The sequence below is a fragment of the Grammomys surdaster genome, unplaced genomic scaffold, assembly GCF_004785775.1.
Source record: "Grammomys surdaster isolate TR1022 unplaced genomic scaffold, NIH_TR_1.0 126271, whole genome shotgun sequence".
Classification (NCBI taxonomy): Eukaryota; Metazoa; Chordata; class Mammalia; order Rodentia; family Muridae; genus Grammomys; species Grammomys surdaster.
In genome coordinates, this window is record NW_021621071.1 from 10,464,548 (window position 1) to 10,489,758 (window position 25,211).

General features: G+C 43.1%; 1 protein-coding gene across 2 annotated transcripts in view; it reads right to left on the reverse strand.

Moving 5' to 3' along the window:
- Positions 1-2,734: 2,734 nt before the first annotated feature.
- Msrb3 (methionine sulfoxide reductase B3) overlaps positions 2,735-25,211 on the reverse strand; it is a 116,257-nt gene continuing 93,780 nt past the window's right edge. Inside the window, exons 6-7 of one of the 2 annotated variants that reach the window (XM_028759067.1) lie at positions 13,034-13,131; positions 2,735-4,938 (exon numbers count right to left, since the gene is read on the reverse strand). In XM_028759067.1, coding sequence (XP_028614900.1) covers positions 4,765-4,938; positions 13,034-13,131 — 272 coding nt within the window. In that variant the 3' untranslated portion in view covers positions 2,735-4,764. The remainder of the gene's footprint in view (positions 4,939-13,033; positions 13,132-25,211) is intronic. The other variant, XR_003710217.1, reaches the window with a different exon arrangement.

Sequence of the window (25,211 nt, forward strand, 5' to 3'; positions counted from 1 at the left end):
AACCAGAGGCCAGTTTTAAATAACTACTACAACAGGTTGTGATGCGGAAGCCTAAGAGAAATAAACACTTCATTCCCAAGTTGCTTTTTGGCATGTTGTTTTACAAAACAATCAGAACCCTCAGACAGCTCCCAGAACTCAGGAGGCAGAGGCAGGTGGATCTCTGTATGTTTGGGGTAGGGAAAAAGACAGCTCCCAACTCTCAGGCGTTTGTGGCTTTGACTCACAATAGTTCTAGAATTTTCCATGGCCACAGGATAACCTTTCTGGTATTTCAGGTTTGGAAGCCTCAGAGTTCCTTGGTGTAGGGCTGTTTGTCATTACCAAGCTGTTGTCTCTCAAGAGTAGCCTAGGACATAGACCATCGTCTGAATGAGAAAGGGCTGAGTTTTTTCAGAATATTCTTCAGTAGCACATGACACGTCTTCAAGCCCCAAGTTAAAATGGTGGACCTTAAATCAGCTTTGATGAATTCAAGAAACAACGGCTAGGAATCAGTACTCGGTGCTGTCCTATGACTAGCTTGTACATTCAAATTTTGTTGGGTACCACTATTTTCCAAAAGTCATTTTACTACTGAAATATGGAAAATGGTAAGAGTTTCTATATGTGATGAGGTATAGGCATGTTATATGTGGTGGTTTGAATGAGAATGGCCCCCCATAGACTTATATATTTGAATGTCTGTTTCTCCGTTGGTGGACTGTTTAGGAAGGATTAGGAGATGTATCCTTGTTTGAGGAGGTGTGTCCCTGCAGGTGTGCTTTGAGGTTTCAAAAAGCCTTTCCCGGGCTTAGCCCGCACTTACACTTCCAACTGACTGACTACTCGCCTGTAGATTAGGATGTAACTATTTAGCTACTGTTCTAATAAAATGCCTGTCTGCCAACATGCTTTCTGCCATGCTGGTCACGAACTAAACCTCTGAAAATGTAAGCAAGCCCCCAAATAAATAGAATAGTAACTAAGACTATATATATATATGTATATGAATATGTATATGAATATGTATATGAATATATATATATATGTGTGTGTGTGTGTGTGTGTGTGTGTATGTATGATGCATATGTGTGAGTATATTTCACAGAACGGCCCTGCCTAAAACTGCTGGTCAGTTCTTAGGATCCCAGGAATGTGACTTAGAGACCTAACTGTAAAACAAGTCTCCAGCAGCCCCACTTCTTCCTCAAATAAATAGGTCAACAAAACAAATAAAACCCAAACATTTCAACAACAGACAGTATCATACCAAGATCCAACTGTAGATGAGGTTTTGCTTGGTTTTGGATTTCAGAGACAGGATCTCAACCGTAGCCTAGGCTACACTGGAACTCATTAGGTTGTCCAGGCTGGCCTTAAACTCACAAGGCCTCTCCTGACTCAGTGTCCCTAATTCTGGGATTACAGAACGAACCACTGTGCCTTGGTTGTAGAGATGAGTTTTAAAAGTAAAAAATAAGGGGAAACTGGGAAGGGGGATAATATTTGAAATGTAAATAAATAAAATAACCAATTAAAAAATGTGATTTGTTATTTTAAAAAGTAATCCACGAGCAGAGGGGGACCTCTATACCTCCTTCTCTAGAGACCAACCCTTGACATTTGTGTAAGTCTCACACTGGACTTTTTAGCAGAGGTTAGACCCCAACCACATCACCAGGCCCGCAGCCTCACACCTGCAGTGACACTGGGAATTTCTAAAGCATATGTTTGGCACAACATGCACAGGAGCTGTTGACAATTCTGCTGTGATGAGGTGAAGGCTGAAGAAATGACCCTGTCTCTTCCTGTCCTCTGGTCTTCAGGAGTCTTAGAGGCCTTTCATTACATGGAATCTCCAAGTCCCAAAGCCTCCTTGGGTGCTAAGGACAGACCAGCTCTGCAGGGGAAGTCTATCTATCCTGTGTATGTTGGGCAGCCATGTTAGAGAGCACAGTAGTCATTAGGAACCAGAGAAGAGAGACATTTTTTTTATAAAGAAACTTTATTACCTAATTTCTGTATACAACAAATATTGAAAAAGGCTTTTTCAATGAAGTTTTCTTGTCACTTTTCAAAAGTTTTAAACTATCAGAAGAAAAGTTATTAAAAAGGCTTTCTAGGTCAAGAGTCATACACAATCTTCAAAACATGGTACTAATTTTCATCGTTTTTTTTCCCCCGTATTGAAAGCAAGACATTTTAAACAATGTGGAGAGGCTTTGTTCCCATTGCTACGTCGTCTGCATTAAGGTTTTAAGTATATAAAAGAAGCAAAAAGTTTAAATACTCAGAAATACACTGGATGTTGCTGCTTCCTTCCCATCTGTGTTCTGTGCACTCCTAGGGACATATTTTCTGCCTACTAGCCCATCTCTGCATGGCCCAATGGGCAGTCAGACCTGGGATGCACACAGGGAAGACCGCGCACCTCCTGTGTTACATGGCAGAATTCCCACAGATCACGTATACCTCACCACCTCAGCTCACTGCAGGATTTCCATATCCTGAGAAAGTAAATCTAGTCCTTGACAGCTGACATTATTGCTCACTGACATTTTAGCAATATATTTCTTTTACATAAGACAGAAATATACTGAAATTTGATACCACTTAAGCCCCAAAAGCAATCTGGAATTAAAACTGTGTCCACTAGTTTTTCTTTCATATATATATATATATATATATATACACAAATATATATATATATGCATACATATATATATGTATGTGTATACATATGTATGTGTATATATATACATATATATATATATGTTGGTGCTGGAAAAAAAAGCTGGCTTTTGTTTAAAAACAAAAGTTAAAGGGAAACAATATTTTCGGTATTGTTATGGTGTGTGTGTGTGTGTGTGTGTGTGTACGTGTGTTTAGTGCTAAAGTATTATAAAAATGAAGGAAGAGTAACAACCCAGAGTCTCTGGGTAGGGAGAACCTCCTCATTTGTCTTCTTTATCCAAGGGACCCTGGGAAGGCCACCACACAGATGGGACTGGGCTGGGGGTAAACATCTGGGGCCAGGGGACCCCGATGCTTAGGTGACTTTCCTGTGTGTGCATGGTTAAAAGCATAGATGTCTCTAGAACTGGGTGATGTTGAAGACTCGACAGGATGTCAAGACCTTCAGGAGGTACCTGGAGAAGGCCGGAAGATGCTGGACGTGGATGTCTCAGCTTGCTTGCCCCAGCTTTTATTGCTTCACACTGTGTCTGTAACTGCCACACGTCCGTTCTCCTAGTGGTTAGTTACAAGGAACGGGTGCCATTCTTCATCAAAAATTTAGAAATCTAAGTGTCTTTAAAAGCCACATTTCAGAATCGGTATTCAAAACCCCAATGCTTATTGGTGAGACAGCACCTGTAACTGCTATCATCTTTGTTCAGCCCTGTGAAAACCTCATGCCACCTCACAGAGCTTCTGCAAGCAGTACCTGCCATAGTGCTACAAGATAACCGTCTGGCTTTTGGCTGACTGTTTCCACACCAACCAACAAAGTCCACCTCCGCTTGTCCCATTGCAAACTTGGCCTGCTCTGTGCAATTACAACGAGATCAGTGTGATTTTTACAATACTGATCTCATCAATTGTACAGCAATATAGTAATGTTGCCCTGAGAGTATCAATATATTTTATAAAGATATGAGTCCTATTGTATACACGAAGATATAGGCACAACGGGGCTAAATGGCTTGTCCCTTGTACACACAGTGAAGTGTGGCCCTTGGGCTTGACTATTCTGTCTTAATCCCCACCATCCTCGCACTGACTGCCTGGTGCTATGCGACAGTCGGTTTAGGTGCGGTACCTGTGAGATCCTGTTGGCCTTTCTGCACAGTGTGGGATTATTTACTGCCCAAGACTTCGGGCTTGATCTTCTCTGGTCTTTCTCTTTCCTACTGCCTTGATGAAGAGTGTTGTCCCTAATATTTTACTTTGCAATGGGAAAATCTTCTAAAATGCTCATCCAGACGGAGTTTGCATGAGGCACGTGGAGAGAAAGGCTTACGCAGAGGCAACGGGCAAGCATTCTTCTTTGGCGAACTTTAGACAAAAATGGGGCCCAGTATTTTACACTTGTCTCGCATTCTGCTGTTTCCAATGGAAAATAATAAAAAATAAAGACCTGCCCAGAGGTAATGTTTGCGTCTCTGCCACAACCTTCAGTGAGCCCTCTCACATCTGGCAACAATGTAACATAAGGAACGACTTCAGACCTTCACACCCTTCTAGTGAGAAAAAACAACCTTAGCTCAGACTTTCCACGCAGCCTAGCAATCTACAGCAGCGCTCCATCTTTATCGGAAAGGCCACATGTCTAGATGCTCTGCCTTTCCCAGCTCTCCTCCCCGCCCCTGAACAGCAGCTCCCTGATTTCACTAAATGGTCTCCACCTCTTAATCCAAAGGGGGTACCCACAAGGACAAAACTTAAAGGAAGGTATGCATTTGAAGAAAACGATGCCAAAGCTACTTAGAAGCTTATGAAAAAGCTCCACAAAGCTATCTCCGTTTGCAAATCCTACACACAGTTCTGGACCTAGTCAACAGCAGAATACATGGACGGGCAGAACTGCCATCTAGACAGAGAGAGAGAGAGAGAGAGAGAGAGAGAGAGAGAGAGAGAGAGAGAGAGAGAGAGAACATTTTCAATAGCATAAACTGCCCTTATAGCTTCTGAAAAAAAAATAGCTCTGTTAAGATAAACCATTTTTGGTTTTTCAATCAGCTGTGCATTAAGAACACTTTGTTTCCACTGCTGCCCCTGATTCTACAGCTCAGCTCTGTCTGCTGCTGCTGCTGAGCTGCCGCTCCCCTTGCTGCTGCGGCCTCCTGCCTCACTGCCATCTGCCGGAGTGAAGGACAAGGATGCTGAGTTGATGCAGTATCTTTTGCCGGTCGGACGAGGTCCATCGTCAAAAATGTGCCCGAGATGAGCACCGCACTGTAAGAAAGAAAGGATGCTTTAGACACACCTGCACAAGGTGGAGTTTGAGGGGAGTGCACAGAAGTAATCGGAGTGGATGATGGCCTCTGAAGGAATGATGGAAAGCATCCTGGACCATTTCTAATCTGCCTGTCAATAACTGAAGAGACGGTTCCAGAAAGGCTTTGTACCACATGCCGAGAATAAAAAAAAACACTGGAATTGTGCGTATCAGAAATCATTTAGGAGCCACTGTATGTTTTGATCTGTGAACTCTCTCAGTCAGTTGGAAATTGACTGCAGTAATTTTATGAATTGAATTGACCCTTGATCTCCTCTTATACAAAACAGGGCAGAATGAAATCTCTTCCCCCTGGCAAGACTTTTGGCTTTGGATGGGTGGGTTTCAGATATGCAGAAGCCCTACTGTAAAAGATACCCTTAACTGGCCGTGACAGAGGTGATGGTTGTTTTCATGGGCGGTAAAACTTAACATCCGCCCTGGATGTTCTTGGAACCCAGGGAAACGGTGGCAAGACTCAGGAGATTTATGTCATGGTCACCAAAGCTGCAAACACAGCAGATGGGAAGTCTCCAGCCCGCACCATGGCTTGTTTTCTAGCTTCCAATAGGTGGACTGTCACGCTGGCTTTTCTTTTCACAAACGAAGTATGTTGGAGAAGGAAGAGCCAGTTCACTTAAAAGTAAGCTCTTGACTATTCGGACTACTGAGGAAGGTGAGGGTCAGAAGGAAAGACGGCTGCTTGCGTTGCATCTAAAGGAGATGTGATTTGGATGCAGCGTCTCCACAAAGGCCAGCTACTGGATACATGCCTACAGTACTGTTTAGAGTATAGCTCCAGATGGCACCACATGCCACATGCACACACCTCCCGCTTCTTCTTAGCAGGGACACAGTAGGTGGATGGAGAGATGAGTGCACCACCTCCAACAGGCTTTGCAAACACAGAACTCATTGTGTGGCCAAGGAAGCCAATGGCTGGACTAAATGATTTCCGTAGAATTCCATATAACTGACAGTTATGGAGTACCTGTTACATGCCTGGCACTGTCCTAGACTCTGGGGATTCAGGCACCGATCCCTGGCCTCTGAGTGCTTACCTGTCAGTGGGAGATACTGACAATAACCAAAACAAACAAACAAACAAACAAACCATATGGTGTGGTCAACAGAAATCAGCTGGGAAAGGAAAAGGGAGAAGACATAGATGGGGGTGGGGGTGGGGGACAGTATGGAAGTGTAGAGGGGCCTCCTTGGTGGCTTTGGAAACAAATATGAAGGAAGTGGCTATCTGAGTGAGTGAGGAAGGAGTGAGGATTCAGGTAAACGCAGGACAGAAAAGGCTTATAGGTGATTTGTTGATTCCTCCCACTGAGCTGTTTATAGAACACATATAAACTGAGAAGAGTGTAAGAACTCACAAGGGGGTGGGATGAAGAGAGAAATGATGTAAGATGCTCATCAGAGTGGAAACGCCCAGAATCTCCATTTTCCCTCTGCAGGCGCTAACCTCGGTGCGAAAGGCTCTCTGGTTCCTAATAAACACTACTGCATCTAATATACGAATACCGGCATCGGCTCCCCCAGCACTTCCATGTTAAAGGTGCATCCTCATGTTACTGCTGACATTACCGTGTCAGTTTATTAAAGAACTAAAAATGAACCCAAGCTGGTTTGATCTGTTGCCTGGAAAAAAAAAAAAAAACGAAACAGGCCTCAGAAAACAAATCTTGCATTATTTTACCACAGTCTGTGCAGGTTTAGGAAATCTCAGATTGCTTTACCTTTCTATCAACAATAGAGGCCAACGGGTATCCACAGCTAAGATACACTGTAAGATGCCATACGCTTACCCTGTGACACAGGGAAAGACCTATTTTCTGCTGCCAAAGCATGTAGTCGTGGGCTGACGGGAACTAGCATTCTGTGACTGGTGCAGTTAACTGATCTCACGGGCAGGTCTGGTGCTTTGATCACTAGGCGTCTGAGGGAAGCTTGCAGAGGAAATCCCAAGGTGGGCTGTGTGAGCATGTACATCAGTAATTATTGAGAGAGTACAGCTTTCTGGGCAAAATAAAGAGATTTCTTCCATTCATTAATTGTCTTTTGAGTGTACGAGCATGCCTCCCTGTTGGAAAAGTGTGGTAAGGACAGATTTAATGCTGGTTAGAAGTTATGTGGTCTGCCGGGCAGTGGTGGCGCACGCCTTTAATCCCAGCACTTGGAAGGCAGAGGCAGGCGGATTTCTGAGTTCAAGGCCAGCCTGGTCTACAGAGTGAGTTCCAGGACAGCCAGAACTACACAGAGAAACCCTGTCTCGAAAACAAAACAAAACAAAAAAAAAGAAGAAGTTATGCGGTCTTCTTAACTCCCCAATATTTTCCAGTAGCTACAGGATGGTGATTCAATGTAGCAAACCAAGTGGGTTTTCAATGTGTCCTTTTATTTACTAATTAGGGACTGGTCCTTTGACGAAACAGAAAGCAGCGTTTCACTTCAAAATGTATCCCTGGTACAGGCAAGAGGGAGAAGAAACACAGCTAGGAGAAGACAACAGTTATCTGCAAGCAAACATGGGTTAGGATGGTAGTGTGCCAGGAAACGTTCGTGAACCCCAAAAGACCGTCAAGGAGCCCATTCTGATGCGGTCGCATTAGGGTCTCTTTATTCAAGCTCCAGCTTGGGTCACACCACTGTCTCTGATGCATCAGAATGGGAGAGGGCAGCCCTAAGCTTGGTTTCAGGCACACATTTAGAGAGACAAGTAGGGGGTATCTAGCCTGGCACCCATCTGAATTGGAGATGGGGCATTACGGTCTTTAACATTAATTGGGTGGTTCTAGGAGCCAAACCATAAACTTAACTTCTGCCTTTTTTCTGATTGGTGGTTGTTAGGAAGTGAAGTGTCAGGGGCAGGCTTGTAACCTGGGGGTGCAGATTTGTTGGGAAATAACTTGGAAACGGTGCTAGACACAGGTTTTGTTGAGAGGTAGCCTGGAAACTGGTGCTAGGTACTGGCCTGTTAGTTAACTTGAGTTCGACTTTAGGTCAGGTTCTCTAAGATGGAGCCTGAACTCAAAAGATCTGGCCTCTCAATAAAGCAGTACCCTGAAAACGATGGAGGTGACCTCAGGGTACCCATCACACTATGCTTTAAAGGCTCCCAGCATACCAGGTCACAGAGGGTGACATGGATATTCACTTCTGTCTCTGCCACCACAGTGGTGCCTGCCATTCACTGCCTGCCGTTTCTCAGGGAAGACTAACCACACAGCGTGCCATGTCGGCTTCTGCTCAGGTATACTGGTCTGGGCTTGAGAGTATACAAGCCCAAAGGGAGCGCACATGGAGCCCATTCTCTGCAGCTTCTGGCCGGGCCAGAGGCTCAGATGATGGATGGAAGTTGTCAGTGATACATTGTTTCCTTCACCGCCTGCAAGCTCTGCCTCCTTGGCCCCAGCCAATTGGCAACGCGCTGGGATCACTCAGCACACCTGGTAGTAACTGAAACAAACTGGTTGCCTGATGAAGAAATCTCTGAAGCCTGCTGTTAGTGATTTCATCCAGGGATAGCCTCTCGGGTGTGCGCCCTCAGTTCTTTTAGGCATTTATGTAGCTCTTTATTTTACAGAGAAACACTGCACCTGAGTATTTTAGTCGTCAGTCCAAAGGTGCAGGTGAAAACGGTTCAAAAGGAAACAGTGATTCTCACAGGAATCTTTACTCACTCTACAAGGTTGGGGAGGGAACGTGCAAAGAACCCTGGGACAGGGCATCCTAGGGAAAAGACCAAGAATGAAAACTTAACTCTGACTGTAATTTCCAGCTGTGCCCCTGAGAAAACACAAACAGGGCACTCTCCACAGATGCATAGCTCTGCACTGAGGCATTTCCCACTATCTTTCGGGCCTTTCTCATAGGATGCTTGTTTTTTTTGTTTTTTTTTTTTTGTTTTTTTTTTCTGTCAGCTTCTCTTAAGTGTTTGATCTGCAAACTGAAGCACTTTCAAAGCTAGGCCTTTTACACTCGGGCACATGGGCTTGAGAAGGGAACGGAAAAAGAGTTTTCAGAAGAAAAGCGATTTACTTTGCCATTAGTACGGTTTCCTCCCATGGTTCCTGAGGACACCTGGGCGCAAGCAGGAGCCCTGCTTCTCTGTGCTTTCGATATTAATCTTTTGTCAAGGAAATGGTTGTGAACTCACCAGGTTTGTGTTACGATTTTACAGAAAGACCAAGTGACGTGCGGGCATCTTCAGTCATCAGCAATATAGGAGTTGTCATCTACAGAAGATGACTAAGGCTTGGAGGTTTACTACAAAATGGCTTAGCTTCGGAAACTTTCTTTGTGTTTGTAGATATTTACCTTTCTGTTGATTTCCTTGATAAGTTAGTAACGGTCTAAAACAGATGCAAAGGACACTCTGATGGCCCTAGCAGTAACAGTCAGCACAACCTGAGTGAACTTGGATTTGATGGGTACCTTCAAGATGATTAAAGAAAGTTAGGTCATTTCTTAGTTTCCCGATCACTCTAGATCAGTCACAATTCTGACTTGAGGAAGGAAGAATCCCCAGTATGAAAGATTGACTTTGTTGGACTATTGACCATTCCAAGATTACCTTTTTGACTGACTTTTAAGTTCCTGACAGTGCCGCTTACTAGCTGGGAACCTGGGGACTCTCAGAGCCTCTGAACCCAGAAGAGACTTCTCAGTGTTTCCCTCAGCTTAAGACAAAGCCTTTTTTTTTTTTTTTTTTGGTTTGGTTTGGTTTGGTTTTTCGAGACAGGGTTTCTCTGTGTAGTCCTGGCTGTCCTGGAACTCACTCTGTAGACCAGGCTAGCCTCGAACTCTCGAACTCAGAAATCCGCCTGCCTCTGCCTCCCAAGTGCTGGGATTAAAGGCGTGCGCCACCACCGCCCGGCTAAGACAAAGCCTTTGACAGCAGTCATTCCACTGGAAATGCCACTGGAGGAGGTGGAAGCAAGGCATGGGAGAAACAGGTCCCTGCCCTTCTTCAGAACAACAGATACAAGCCTTCTCCACAGGGCCAAGCACTGGACACCTTCTGTGACAATTATCCTATTTTGGCATAATCTCTTTGATCACCTCAGGACACTTTTGTAGAAGCCTTTCCTGAACTCTTGCTGATGTTATCTCTACCCGGAATGGGAAAGAAAGAAGATTATTCCAACCCTGAGTTACAGGAACGAGACACAAACTAGATCAGAAATTGGGGACTCGGGAAGGCTAATACCTCTAGTCTCAGTTTTCCAGTGCCTTTAGAATCCTTTAAGAGAACTTAGATTTAAAGACAGGTTATGAGTGAAAAGAAAGTGGGTGCATAAGAGACTTGAAAGCAGATGTTTAGAAGAGGGTGCCTCAGAGGCTGGTGAGATGACTCATTGGGTAAAATCATTCGCCACCAAGCCACAGGAGGACATGACTTCAATCCCTGGAATTCACACAGTGGAAGGAGAGAAATTACTTCTGCGCATTGTTCTCTGACATCCACACACAGGTTGTGGTGTGTGTGCATTTGAGAAGGGTGTGCAAGAATGCACATGCATGCACTCACAGAGAGAGAGAGAGAGAGAGAGAGAGAGAGAGAGAGAGAGAGAGAGAGAGAGGAGAGGGGGGAGCACTGTGAGCTTTAGAGAGGCCTACTAGTCACCATGTCCCTACACTACAGATTACAGAGTATCATCCTGCCTACAGTATATCTTCTGTCAAACATTTTAGTAGATCATCTCCATTGATTCTGTGACAGTTATAACATTATCAATTATAATTCAATTTAATTAAAAACTGAATCACATTAAAGCAGATGCTGGGTGAATCGTGGAGTTTTTAAGCATTTCCTCCAATTCGCCTCTTTACAGGGTCCTCCCCTCCCCCACACATACCCCTACCCAAAAGAGAGTTCTGGAATCAGATTAGATTACCTAGGTGCAAATCTGAGCGCTGGCATTAGCACTATACAACTTTATTCAAACTTAACTGCCTTCCCTGGGGCTCGGTTTCCCCATCTGTAAAATGAAAACAAGCTTCTCATGGCCACTAACCAGGAGAGCACCAGAAAATGCTGCAATACAGACAGTGCCCAGTACAATAAAATTAGAGTTTCTGGGCATCAAACCCGGTGGTAGAGAGTTCCACCTTCATGATCAGACCCATTTCTCAGAAGAGAGCAAACTGAAAACATGAGTTACGTGAATGAAGAATTATGCTTTTCAAGGAAGAGGGAGGCCTTCACGCGTGGAAGACGGTATACTTGGTGACTCTACATTTTATGAAAACAGACATTGTCAGCGTGGTACCATCTACATGTATGAAGTTGTCAAAGAACCAACTTAGTAATAATAGTAATAATAATAATAAAACCAGCACAAATTCATTGGATGGTCAGGGTCAAAAAAGCACCCTTCCCTCTTGGCAATAAAATGCCACTATTTTCTCTAAGAATCTTACACCTGCTGAAGTTGACAAAGGGCAGCAGAGTCCCGAGGGAAACCACCATGGCAGCTCCTGCAGTGGCCCAACTGTACCTCCCTTTACTCGATCTGTGCAAAAACATCTTCAACAACAGTCTTGGGTACCGGAGTAAATGTCAGTGATACAGAACTCTGAGTCCATCTTTCACTTGTTTGAGGCAGATATGAACTTGTGGTGGTTTGTATGTGCTCGGCCCAGGGAGTGGCATGATTAGGGGATGGGGCCCTGTTGGAGTCGATGTGGCCTTGTTGGAGTGGGTGTGGCCTTGTTGGAGTGGGTGTGGCCTTGTTGGAGTAGGCATGGCCTTGTTGGAGTGGGTGTGGCCTTGTTGGGGTGGGTGTGGCCTTGTTGGAGTAGGCGTGGCCTTGTTGGGGTGGGTGTGGCCTTGTTGGAGTAGGCGTGGCCTTGTTGGAGTGGGTGTGGCCTTGATGGAGTGGGTGTGGCCTTGTTGGGGTGGGTGTGGCCTTGTTGGAGTAGGTGTGTCACTGTGATTGTGGGCTTTAAGACCCTCATCCTGGCTGCCTGGAAGCCAGTATCCTGCTAGCAACCTTCAGATGAAGATATAGAACTCTCAGCTCCTCCAGCACCATGCCTGCCTGGATGCTGCCATGTTCCAGCCTTGATGATAATGGACTGAACCTGTAAGCCAGCCCCAATGATATGTTGTCTTTTGAAAGACTTCCACTGATCATGTTCTCTGTTCACACCAGTAAAACCCTAACTAACACAGAACTGAGCTCTTTACTTTAGCTTACGCCATGGCTCCTTCTCTCTACAGGAATTTCAGCTGTGTCTCTTTGATAGCCACCAATGAGTTTGAGTCTCTTGACACATTAACTAGTCTCACATCCCCATCAAAATACACCTCTGCTTTCATCCATAAAGGCAGCAGTATCAGTTTGGTTACCGAAGAACGGGCCAGGACTAACTAAAGCACCCTTGGAAATAAGCACAAATACATACACTGGCAGAAACACAGAAAGAACTGTCTTAGCTTGGACTTCTCTTTGACTAGCCTAACTTACATATCTGACAGCTTCCCTCCAGCCCGTACCCAGGGAAAGCCATTCCCCAGATCTTCACAGACTGTGTGTGGGTTAAAGACATTAAAGACATTATGAATAAAGTCTGGATAATAGAACTGCGGGGGAGATATCAGTACATCAGGCTATACAAGGCTAGATAATAAAATCTTCATTCGTCACCACCCTCCAATGCTTCATTCACTTTTATAGTGAGAAGGCTTGGCTGATTCCATGACAGACTTCCAGTTGACAGGTAAGGAGACTAAGTCAATTACTAACAGAAAAAAATCTCGGGCACCAGCCTTCACACTGTAAGTAAATCAAATGAAAAAATTTCTCCTACCAATGATTGTTTAATATTGTTGAAGCTGAGGACTGGCGTTGTGTTAGTGTGGCTAAAAGTCTGAAGGGGAAGGTATCATTCAGACATTAAAAAGAACCTACTGTTCTTGTCTGTCCCTCTTGTGAACAGCCCCTTGGCCTTAGTTTCTATAAGTACAACGAGAAGCCTTGGGAGGGTTTGCAGCAGAGAGTGAGCCACCTGCTGGGGATGCAGGAGGAGTCAACTCACCTGAGAACAGCTTGTTTCCACCCTGTGCATCCCATAGGAGAAATCATCCGTGAACTCGACGGCCTCAGAACTGATCACATCATGGAAGGAAGGCCAACCTGGGGCAGAACGGGCACACGGACCGAAAGAGAAGAGACAAAACCTTGGGTTAGAAGGCAATTCTCAAGAACGGTGCCGCCAATGAGACGAAGTCTTAGCTTGTGACCAGGACTTCTTCAAGGTGGAAGAAAAGGCCAGAAGCTGGAAGAGAGGAGAGAAAGAGCACATAGAAGTTTAACCCCTTCCTCACACGTGATGGAGGCACAGATGAGCAATTGCGTTTCCCGAGACTGCCTTGAATCATCTGAGAGTTTCTGCGAGCCTCAAAATTTGGAAATCTCTCTGTGGCTACTTCTTCTTGTCCTCAGAGGCATGACTTACAAGCGCTACAGATCTTCCATTGGGGCAGTTTCCAAAACCACCAATTGGTCTGAATGTTAACATTTCAGCTATCCCATGCTTCTTTAGAAAACCATGGTTTTTTTGATTCTAAGTTTCATATGGTTAAGATAGGAGGAATGGCTAGCCTAGCCACTATCTCTAATTTCTTTCCTAGTCTAAAGTGTATCTAGCACACAGCATGTATCTTATAGGTGGGAGTCTTGCTCACTGCCTAAGGAAAGTTCAGAGAGTGGCATGCCCAGGCATGTAAAGACAGCATTCTTTCTCAGACAGCATCTTTCTCTCCCATTTTCATGAATTATAGTCACACACACACACACATATTCTCAGACACTCTTGGTGAGTAGAGGACACAGTTTGGTTTGCTTGTTTTTGTTTTTTGTAGCATTTCTTCCAGAGATGTGTAGAGGTCCTGAAGTCTGGGAGCCCAAAGGATGACAGGGGTAAGAAGCTGCTGAACTGCTGGTGTCACTACAACTCCCCATGATGGTTGGCATTTGTAAAGAGGACAGTGGCCACCACATTCGCTGTTGATGTTGAGGAGGTGGTGGTGTTGTGTGTCTTGGGGAAGTGAGTTGCAACAGAAAGTGAATCCTCCGGAAAGGTAAGTCCTTCACGACAATCAAGCTGAGAAGGACCGTTGCCCGGGAATAAATCGTCCTATGACAGGGAGCCCGCAGCGATGACAGCTCTTTGAAAGCGGAATTCCCTCCTCATGTGCAAGTATTTAAAGGAGGAACTCTTCTGTACTGTAAAAATCCTCAAAGGGAACCCTGCCCCCACTGCTAATAGCGAGAGGAGCGCTTCAAAGGGCGATAGGCAAAGGCTGAAGCAATCTGCGTCTTGTTGAGAAAATTATCTTGAGCTGAGGGGTGGGGTGGGGGGAGGGCAGTGTGTTTATGTCAGTTTTGACATTAAAGAAAGATCATCTCTCCTCCTTTCTCTGGGCTTTTCCTTCTCGTCTCCTCATCCAGCTAAACATCATTTGTTTTGGATGCGTTCCATGCACTTTTTAAAAGGAAAGTCATGTGCAAACCTATATAAACAGTGAGCTCCCTCCGTCCCCAGGACGCCCCCTCCCTTTGTTTCTACTTGATGAGCTTGGAGTCCGGCCTATTTTCATTTCATTTCAAAGAACATAAACTGTACTTTTTTTGTTTTTAGATCTCGGCCTACTAGTATCAAGATTTGTCTTATTTTTAATAAATACAGTCTCCCTTGGAGGAATTCTCATCTCAACATAGCAAATAAACCCAGAGGCTACAAGGAAAACAGACAGGAGGGAGGGCAGCGGCTCTGCGTTGATTCCGGGTTATCTGCAGGTGTATCTTACCACTTCTTGTATAGTACGGGGCGCGTTCAGGATATGCTCAATGACATCTCTGACCCAAAGCGAGTGATCCAAATTATTGCCACTAAGTTGTCCCTTGGTGCTTGCTACATACACTACAATAGGTTGTTCTTAAAACTACAATGAAACTACTTATTCCACTCTTACCCACAATGCAGTTTGATACAGCTGTTCTGAGGCTACCCCACCTTCAACCAAACAGTGGCCTGCTGCTCCTCAAATAGGGTGGACAAAGTTTAGAACATTCACTTTAATTTCCTGTGAAAATCCCTTTCAGCTCCCTGGTCCTATCTCCCTCTTTCCTCTCAAAATAAAAAAAGAAAGAAAAGAAAAAGAAAAAAAAAGGAACAATTAGTTGAAATGAGCAATAGGTTATAAATAAGCCAGACACTGAGTTCATCTTGTGGTGTCCGCAAAGTGTGACCCTCACTCTCTGTTATCAACGAGGATAATACAGAGTGTCCATCTCCCTCCGTTCGTCCTCTACTCCTAAGTTAAGAGCTAGAAACCACAGTGATGTGGCTACATGATCAGTCAGTCAGTAGACGACAGTGGAAACTTGGACAAATCTGCGGATTGAAAGGTAATTCCAAATATGTTAGCTGAATGTAGACTTAAGTTTGAACACACTAAATTTCCGTTGGGTTTGGGGGATGTTTAGTAAGGACAACTATATCTGAGCACAGTTTTGGATGAAGAGCGTATGTTTAGGGTATACTTGTTATAAATATTTCTCTAATTATAAATATTTCAAGTTTTGTTAAGTTAGGGTTTTTCTGTAGCCTGAACCTGTTCACCTCCCTGACCAGGGTTTTATCTGCTTAGCTATACCAAGACAATTCACACTCTCAGGAAGGCCTCCTGCTGACAATTGTTTGAGGCTTAGATCCCTAATCCTTGACATTTCCAGTGTAACTTTTATCTCATTTTTTAAAAAGATGACTCTCAATTCTCCTTCAAAGGCCCCATTTGGTTACAATCTAGTCTTCCATAAGTTTTAGTAATCAACCAAATAGGTCCTCGTAGCAGAAAATCACACGATGCAGATGGCTCACCAGGAAAATTTCCTTTCAATCCCCACCTACCTACAGGCAACCATGATTTATAGTTTTCCTGTTTCATTCCATTTTAAAAGTGTTTATTCCAGGTATCTCTTGATTTGCCTACTTTACATGTGTGCTGTTCAGTGCAGTAGTTTTGAACTACTAGCTACTTCGAGATAGCCACCTGCCGAGCCCTCGACACTCAGACATTACAGGTGACTGCTGTTCTGTGGACAGCACAGACACACAGAGCATCCTCCCATGGTTTCCACGATGCAGAAGACTTCAGCCACTAGAGAACACAATCATGTGGATAGCCAGACACATGGGACATTCTCACCACAGTACAGAAGGTGTCAGCCACTAGGTCACGTTATTTTAGATGTTTTAAATCAATTCCTTTGATGAAGGATGGAAATTTCGTATTCTGTCTTTACTAACCCTGACATTTCCAAGTTTTTATGTGTACATTGCTTTTCTTTTAAAAGCCTCACTTGGAAGATGCCAGCCTCTGGAACCAGAATATGAGTTCAATAACGTCAGCAGTTTGTTCTGTGCAGCACTAAACTTCCAGCCACCCAGCACGGTGCCTGCAGACACAAACGGTACTTCAAAACACCAGGTGCTGAAGGAAGGAAAGAATGTAAGGATGGCTTGTATTCTCTTCCCACTCTGTGAGAGGACCCTCAGTCTGCAGTTAAACCTTCTATGCTTTTCCTTCACACAGACTTTAAAGGCTGAAAATGAGTGGACAGTACTTGGTTACTGGATGTACCCTTGCTCACGAGAGCTAGACTGTTAGGGTTACATTTTTCCTCCTGCATTGAACAGTCAAAATCCCAGGATGACATACATACATACATACATACATACATACATACATACACACACACCCATACATACACACACACACACATACACACAAGTGTGTATGTGTGTATGTGTGTGTGTCTTCCATTTCCTCACTGTTTAGAAATATGTCTTTTGTCCCCTGGGGAGGAGAGTTGGATCATCATTTTATAGTACAGTGACATAAAAGGGTTTTTTTTTAAAAACCATTCAATGGTTTTAGTTTCAAATTTTTAATTAAAACATTTCAAGAATAAAGATATAGAGGATAGTAGATGCCTCTGATGTAATATTTTATCTACTCAGATTTAACAGATAGCCCCCGTTTCCACTTTTCTGCTTCAGATAGTTCCCCCCTTTTGTTAACAAAGTGATGTTATGATTCCAGCCAGATCTGAGGCCAGCTCTCTCCATCCATGGATGGCGTGAAGACAGCTGTTCTACAGACCCCACCCACACTCCTCCCTCCATGAACGTCTGGCTCCACAGACAACATGCACCACTTTAACCGCTGAATGAATGTCTACAGAAGTGATGTCACATCATGGCTGTCTTTTGATGACTCATTCTTTTTGATATTCTTGGTCTTTGGTAATTATCTAATTATTTAATTATATTAAAAAATATCTAAGTTTATAAACATAAATGCTTTCAAATACCTAAGAATATAAATGAGAGGGTTGGTTCGTCTCAAATTTTCTGCGATTTTCTAAAATATGTTTTTCCAGGGCAATTGTCTTTCACACCTCTGGAGAGTCTTGATCACAGTGTCTATTTAAGAATGGAGGCTGGATAAATTGTCCCACCTGCCCCACATAGGTGATCCTGTTATTAGGTGTAATGTGGGTTTGTTCCTTCAGTGGCTCTTATCTCTGAATAGAAAGGCTGCTGACAGACAAGGGTTTATTCTGAGGTTTCTTAAATACCTACAAGGGAAATCGTTGATACCACGGGGCCAGAACCTCAACAGCAGCCCCAGTTCACTGACAGCAAGCTTAGTAATATCTTAAGAGAACAGTATTCCAGGACCATTTTTATGTAGAGAATTGATGATCTGTCCTTTCAAGTATGAAACTGAGGAAGACATAAAACCTGTTGGTCTACCTAGTCTTTAGGTTTCCACGCTCCCCTACCCCATCATTTTACTCTTGCCAGGCCTGAGCTCTGAGCTTCTTTGTTATTCTGCTGGGCATCGACGGTTGCACATAGCCTGGCAAGTAGTGTTTTAAAAGCAGAAATATCCATTATATATGAAAGATCCCTCCAGGGGGGAAAGAGACCCAGGAAGGACGAGACCCCAAAGACACTCCAGATACCGTCTTGCTGTAATTACATGAGTCAGGTCCTTTATTATTGAAGCTTCGGGTCAATACGTGCCTCACGCAAGAGGTTGGGGTTATCGACCCTGAGACCTAATAGCTTAGGGTTTATATAGGCAAAGGCTGGGGGGAGGGAGAGGATTGTGGGTAATCACACACAATTGGTTGTTTCAAATGTCTGTAATATGTGTAAGCAGATCTCACAAGAACAGTCTCTGGTTTCTGTGGCCTTGGGACCCAGTGTGAATGCTTATTTGAGCCAACAGACCATCTGGCTGAATTTAATTCGAAAGTCCTTGGGACCTCTGGTGGGAATTTTTCTAGAGAAGGCTAAGTCAGACACCACGGGAACACATTCCCGGAACACTCAATTAACCTTTGTTTCTCTAGCTCTGCATCCCCTGTGACGGCCTTGGGTTAGCAAGCTAGCTGACCTGTTATTCTTAACTATTTGTATTAGTGAATTAAGGCTTCCTGTTATACTATTTAACTAGCTTAAAAAATCCCTTTTCAATATACATTTCCATTCTTAGAAAGACTACTTAGCCTTCCCTGTGTGCCAATTCCCAGGCTCTACGATGGCCACTGCTCTTCTCACTCACTTCTTTTCTGACCCTAATTTTAGGAGTTTTTTTTGTGGCAGAGGGAAGGAAATAACCATGCATCTCATTCTATGCACCTTGTGCAAGAAAATAAAGTTGCAGATTTCAGCCACAATGTAACATTGTCTGTTAAGAAGTAGCAGATTTAAGGTTTCTTTTCTTCTTTTTTTTTCTTTTTTCTCCAACAGGAAGGATGTTTTTTATCTTATTGATGAAGAAATACTAAAGTCAGCCCTGAGCTTGTAGCTCAATGGAAGAGTGTTTGCCTGGTGTGTGTGAGGGGGAGTCTGAGTTAGATTCTCAGCAATGCAAAACTAAATGAACAAAATAAATGAAAAATCAGTATTGTGTTAAGCAGCTTTAGTTGGCTTAGACTCAGATCTGTGGCTTAGAACTACCTGGGAGCTAAGTCCTCAAGGACTCTGAAGATATTTGAGTTGCCAGCTCAGTTAGAATCAGCAGTTTAGAATCAGAATTTAGAATCAGAATCAGACTTATTCTATGAAAGATATTTTCTCGAGTTTATGTTTCTGACATTATTTGAGAAATTGTGCTTTTTCTTGATGTTGCAAAAATAAGATAAAAAAAAAAAACCCCACTCCCATGTGAAGACCATAGGATTTCATCTCTACAAACAAGACCTCTCTCAAGAATCAAAAGACAAAGGGTCAACAGTCATCACTGGGAAAAACAGAGCTATGGCTTTGGGCAAGCATTCCTACATAGCGTGTCTAGTTTTGTTAAGTGGCACCTGAAAAATAAAAAGGTACCTAGAATGTACCTTTAAAAATATTTGATTTTACTTTTGTAGGAATATGTGACAGAAAAGGGCGTCAGATCCAGATCCCCTGGAGCTGGTGTCATAGACAGTTGTGAGCTGTCAGTGTAGGTGCTGAGAACTGAAGCCAGGTCCTCTGCGAGGGTGACAAAATGCCCTTAACTGCTGGGCCATCTCTTCAACACCAGTCTGACTGCCGTGTAAAGTCTGAATTTTAGGGGCTAAGGGAAATGAGAACATGAGTTTATAGGCTTCATAGACAACTAACATGATCAGATTTGTCTTTTTAAAAGATGGTTCTAGAAACAGATTGCAAAGTCAAACAAAAAACAAACAAACAAAAACAAACAAACCTTAAGAGGGACTGTCAAGTTAAGAGTGTTAGAAGGTTCCACACTGAAACAGGAATCCATCATACTCTTTAATAAAATCAGTGGTTCTCAACCTGCCCAGTGCTGCTACCTTTTGATACAATTCCTCATGAGGTGGTAGCCTCAACCATGAAATATTATTTCTGTTGGTATGTCATAACTGTAAGTTTGCTACTGATATGAATCACAGTGTAAATACTTTTAGCAATAGAAGTCCGTCCAAGGGGTCCTGACCCACGGGTTGAGAACCACTGTCCGAAATGAATTCACTGATTTTGGTGACTGTGATGAAGGAACAAAACTAGCCTGCAGTCCGGGCTGGATCACAGCCGGCCTCACATTCTCAGCGCACAGCATAAAATCAGTTTCATAAGGAACTACCTAGAAGGCAGAGTGATTTGTGGACTTGGAAGTAAAGACTACGACAGAGCGAAATTTGAAAGTCATCAGAACACAAAAGCATGCCCTGGGAGAGGACAAAAGGAGGTGAATACAGGGGAGAGGCAGACCGGACAGGTACTTAAATTTGGCATAAGAATGAGTTAGCAGAAAAAAATAAAGAGGGCTTCAAAAATTGGGAAGACGAGAGAGAACCAGCTCAGAGTTCAAAAAGGAAATGGCTAAGGTCAAAGGGCCTAGGGCAGTGACAGCAACCACAGGAAGTCCCAGGAAACGGAAGGCTGAGTGACGGAAGGCTGAGTGACGGCAAAGGGAGAGGAAACAAACCCTCTTCCTTCCGGCAGAGGGCAGCAGGAAGAAGCCTGGGCAGGGGACACTCATGTGACCTCTGTGTTATCTGGATTCTGGCTCCTCCTACTCGTCCCACCTCTCTGTTTTCCTAAAGCATGTTAAAGTAACAATGTTACTTTTCCTAAAATTTCTAAATAAAAATGAATGTGAGATATGAAAATATTAGAATGCTAATAAAAAAGGGCACTATTCAAATGTTCCTAAAGATTCTAAACAAAAGCTATTGCGTTCATTTATTTCATGCCCTGAACTACACACCAAACAGCATTACTATAGTAAATTCTATTATATTTTACCATAATGAAAAATATGTGCGTGTGTGCATTGGTGTGTGTGTTTGAGTAGGCCAGAAGTCAGTTTTGGGGTGTTATTCTTCAGGTGCCATCCACCTTATTTTCTGAGACGGGGACTGGCTTCAGGTTCACCAAGCATTAGACTATGCTTGTTGGCCAGCAGGCCCAAGAGATCTGCCCATTCCCACCTCCCTGGCACTCGGGTGACAAGTGTGAACCATCGTTATGTGTGTGTGCCATCTGAGTCCACATCAGGAACTGAGACTGTGTCTGAACCAGGGCTGGGTTTCCCAGTCTCCCAACTGGAGGAAAATAGATATTATTCTTTTAAGTAAGAAAGAGAAGAGGAGAGGGTGTTGGAGAGATGGCTTGATGGTTAAGAGCACTGACTGCAATTCCAGATGTCCTGAGTTCCATTCCCAGCAACCACATGCTGGCTCACAACCATCTGTAACGGGATCTGATGCCCTCTTCTGGTGTGTCTGAAGTGAGCAATATTGTATTCATAATAAAATAAATAAATAAATCATTAAAAAAAAACAAAGAGAAAAGAAAAGGAAGAGTGGAAGGGAAAGAAGAGGAAGATACAAAAGGGAGGCGAGAGGAAGAAAGGGAAAAGGAATATCTGAATGCATCTGCTATTGAACTAACTGAAGAAATAGGAGAAAAATGGTCAGATGAATTCTATTTTCTTAGGCAACTTTTAATAAATGACAATTAAACATGAATTTATTTTTCTATCAAAAAGAATGCATTTTTTCAAGCATGTTCATTAATAAATTTAGATGCCTCCTCCCCTGTAATCACTGCAAACGTTTGGGTCTATTTAAGGACACCAGCACCACAGACTGTCTTGAACACTGAGGTGTCCTCTGGGCCATGTAAACATCTGCTATCCATTCTCTGTAGAGAGTAATAATGGAGCTGTACTGCACCAGGTTTCACACTAATTCCTTTGAGCCCTGTACCGCATTTTTAAATGGTTCCAAACACACATGATCTCTAATTGGTATGGATTTCATCCACAATCGTGAGCTGTCTCTAACTCCTAAGCAAGAATTGACAGGGGCCAGCTTCCCTACTTCCCTTAGTGGAGGCAGCTATTAATAATATTGTTTTTCCAAGTTCAGTAAAATTACTGAGCTGAAACAAACCATTTCAACCAAAGGGCTGGAGACGGAGACTTCATTTTCCCTAGCTGACCACTGCCTCCTGTTTCTTTAAATCACAGTTGGTGTTTTTAAAAGATGCATCTCACATCAGCTTGAAGAATCTCAGCATCAAGGACCCAAGCAACATCAAATGCCACGGCCAGACTAAAGCCATAATTTCTAAGTGCCATTAAAAAATGTCTCTCAAACAGGGTTTAAATTTAGTGCTGACCCAGTAACCTTGATCCCCCAAAACATTCAACCTTAGATGATTATTTTGTTTCCAAAAGCTCTTCAGTCCAGTGAGGCGTCCATTAGGAAGTTCCACAAGGACTTGGCAGTTTGTTTAGAATTTATTAGCTCCAGCAGACAGGAAGGGAAATTCAAAGAGATGCAGATTCTATTCCTAGCAGCATGCACTTTACACTGAAGGAAAACAATGCTCCCACCAAGTGCTGTCCTGGCTCACACCACACACACTCCAGAGCATCATCCGACGGTGCCAAACTAGAATTATATCCTTCAGTGTGGTACCCATCAAAATTTCCACAGTAATTCCTTGTCTAAATGCATGGACCTGGCAAAAATGTAATTTCTTTTACTCATCTCAAATTTCTCCTGATTTTTTTTGTTTTATTTTTTGTTTCTTTTTTGTTTTTTTTTTTGTTTGTTTGTTTGTTTGTTTGCCTTAACTGGTCTCCCTAAACATGCAGCTGGCTTTTGATCTTTATTCTATTACAGAAGCTTGAAAATTACAATTTAGAATAAAATTGTTTTGTTTCCATAAATATTGTATGACCCTTTATAGTCAGCGCTGACTCTTCATGTGTACTTACTATTACTTACATGTCTGATAACCCATCTTGGAAAAAAAAATGGAAACAGAACAGACTGCTCAGAAAAGCTATTAAAAATAAAATTCTAGAATAAACTCATTTTCTTAAGAGTTGTTTTTTGCATGACAAAATGTATTTTGCCTTTGTAGCAGACATGTGGCAAAATTGAAGCAGTTTGCCAAGACACTAAGCATTTCCCAACATATAAAAAATGTAATACTTTACATCAAAACCTTGGAAAGCAGGCTAGGGAGGTGGTTTGTTTGGTAGAGGTCCTGCCACACAAGCAAGAGAACCTGAGGTTGGCTTCCCTCTGCTCGTGTAAAAAGCCAGGTGTGTGGCAGCACATGGCTGCAACTCCGGTGCCAGGAACATGGAGGGTGGAACTCCATGAACACAAGTCAGGAGTCTAGCTGAACTACTGAGCTCTGTGGTCAGCTAGAAACCCAGTCTCAAAGAGACCAACCTCATGCCACTGCCTGCATGTTCACACACACACACAAACACACACAGACACAGACACACACAAATGGGGTCAGGAGAGGAAGAAACCTATGTCCCGTTAAGACATAGTTCACAACAGTTTAAAACCCTGCAGAGAAATAATTTGCTAACATGCAATTCTCTAATGATCTGGTGTGTGTGTGTGTGTGTGTGTGTGTGTGTGTGTGTGTCTCCTAAAAGCTATCCCTTTCTCCTATGTCATATTCTCTCTGCCTCCTATTTGCATTCCCTCAATTTAAACATAAACTCCATGAGGTTATGCAGTTGCTTTCCTGCCAAAATATTCCAGCCTCCAAAATTGGGCAAATCGTGGAATAATTCTTAATGGGATGGATGGATTTCCCACAAATCCTATTACTCCAGAAAGCTGGGATTTCAGGATTCAGTCTAAAACTTGCTTTAGATGAAAAAAAAAAAAGCATGTGTTTATACTGTTAGTAGAATTAATTCTAGAGCCTCCAACCACTTACCAATTATTTGTTGACCGTCCTGGCACCTGAAGACACATTCCTTTCTCTTAGTTCCAAACCCTTACCAACATTATACTGGGCATCAGTAACAGAGACCCACGGGACACCCCTGATGTGTACCTTTGGGGATCTTAGGCAGCCTACATCAAGATGCAGGTGTGCAAGTGGCCCTGGCAGTGTGAAAGTTCAGATGGTTTTAGTTCTGACAATAATTGAAAGCTTTAAAGTAGAATGTACCACATAAAGAGCTAAAGTCCATATGGACAGCTTTGTCTAAAGGGTAGGAATGCAAACACTATAGGGTAGCGCTGGACCCCTAGACTGGCTAGTTCTGTATATCCTTGGGCTGATGGTCCTATCTTCTAAAAGAAAGCAGGCTGAGCAAGCCATGAGGAGCAAGCCAGTAAGTAGCACCCCTCCATCGCTTCTGCATCAGCTCCTGCCTCCAGGTTCCTGCCTTGTTTGAGTTCCTGTCCTGACTTCCTTCAATAATGAACAGAAATATGAATGTGTAACCCAAATAAACCCTTTCTTTCCTCCACAACTTGCTTTTTGGTCATGGCGTTTCATTGCAGCAATAGACAACCCCCTGAGACCCAATAGAGTAAAATTTCATGAAGATCTAACCATCCCTCAAATATATTCTACACTCAAAAGACCCATAGATCATTTTGGCAGCTATAAGGCAGTGCTCAAGCTTACCCAGCTACACCATGTACATATAGCATTAGTGGGGACTAGAAAAAATGTGCTTTTCTTATGGTTTCTTTGGCACAGGGCCTCACCACGGAGCCCTTACTGATCTAGAACTTACTAGTTAGGACAGGCTAGCCTCTCCGTCACAGGCATCCGCTTACTTCTGCATCCCAGGTGCTGTGAGCAGAGGTGCAGGTTGCTATGCCTAGCTAAACATTTGTTGAAATGGAAGACAAACTGCCCTTTAAAAAAATATTAACAAAAACCACAAAAGAGATTGAGAAGGGAATTGAAGACACTGAAGGGTGAACATAACAGAATCCGGTGGCATACATGTATGGGACTCTCATAATGAAACCCAGTATTTACCTCATACTGTACTACAGATATATGCAATTTTAAAAAATAAAAAAAAACCAAAATTATGTCATATACCTTAAATATACAGTATATACAATAAAAATCCTGGAACTTTAGTGTTAATTTTTCTTTTGAAAAGAGCTGCTCTTGGGGTCTGGCAACACACATCTGGAGTCCTAGGGCTTGGTAGACTAAGGTTGAAGAGCATATAGCTCTAGGGCAGCCCGGAGTACAGAGTAGGTAAAAAACCAAAATCCATAAAAACTGCTTAAGAATGGCCATAAAAATTTACAAAATAATGTTGGGGAACTATCTCTACAAAAAGTTTTAAATACAGTCTTTAAAATGTTTTAGTGTGTGTGTG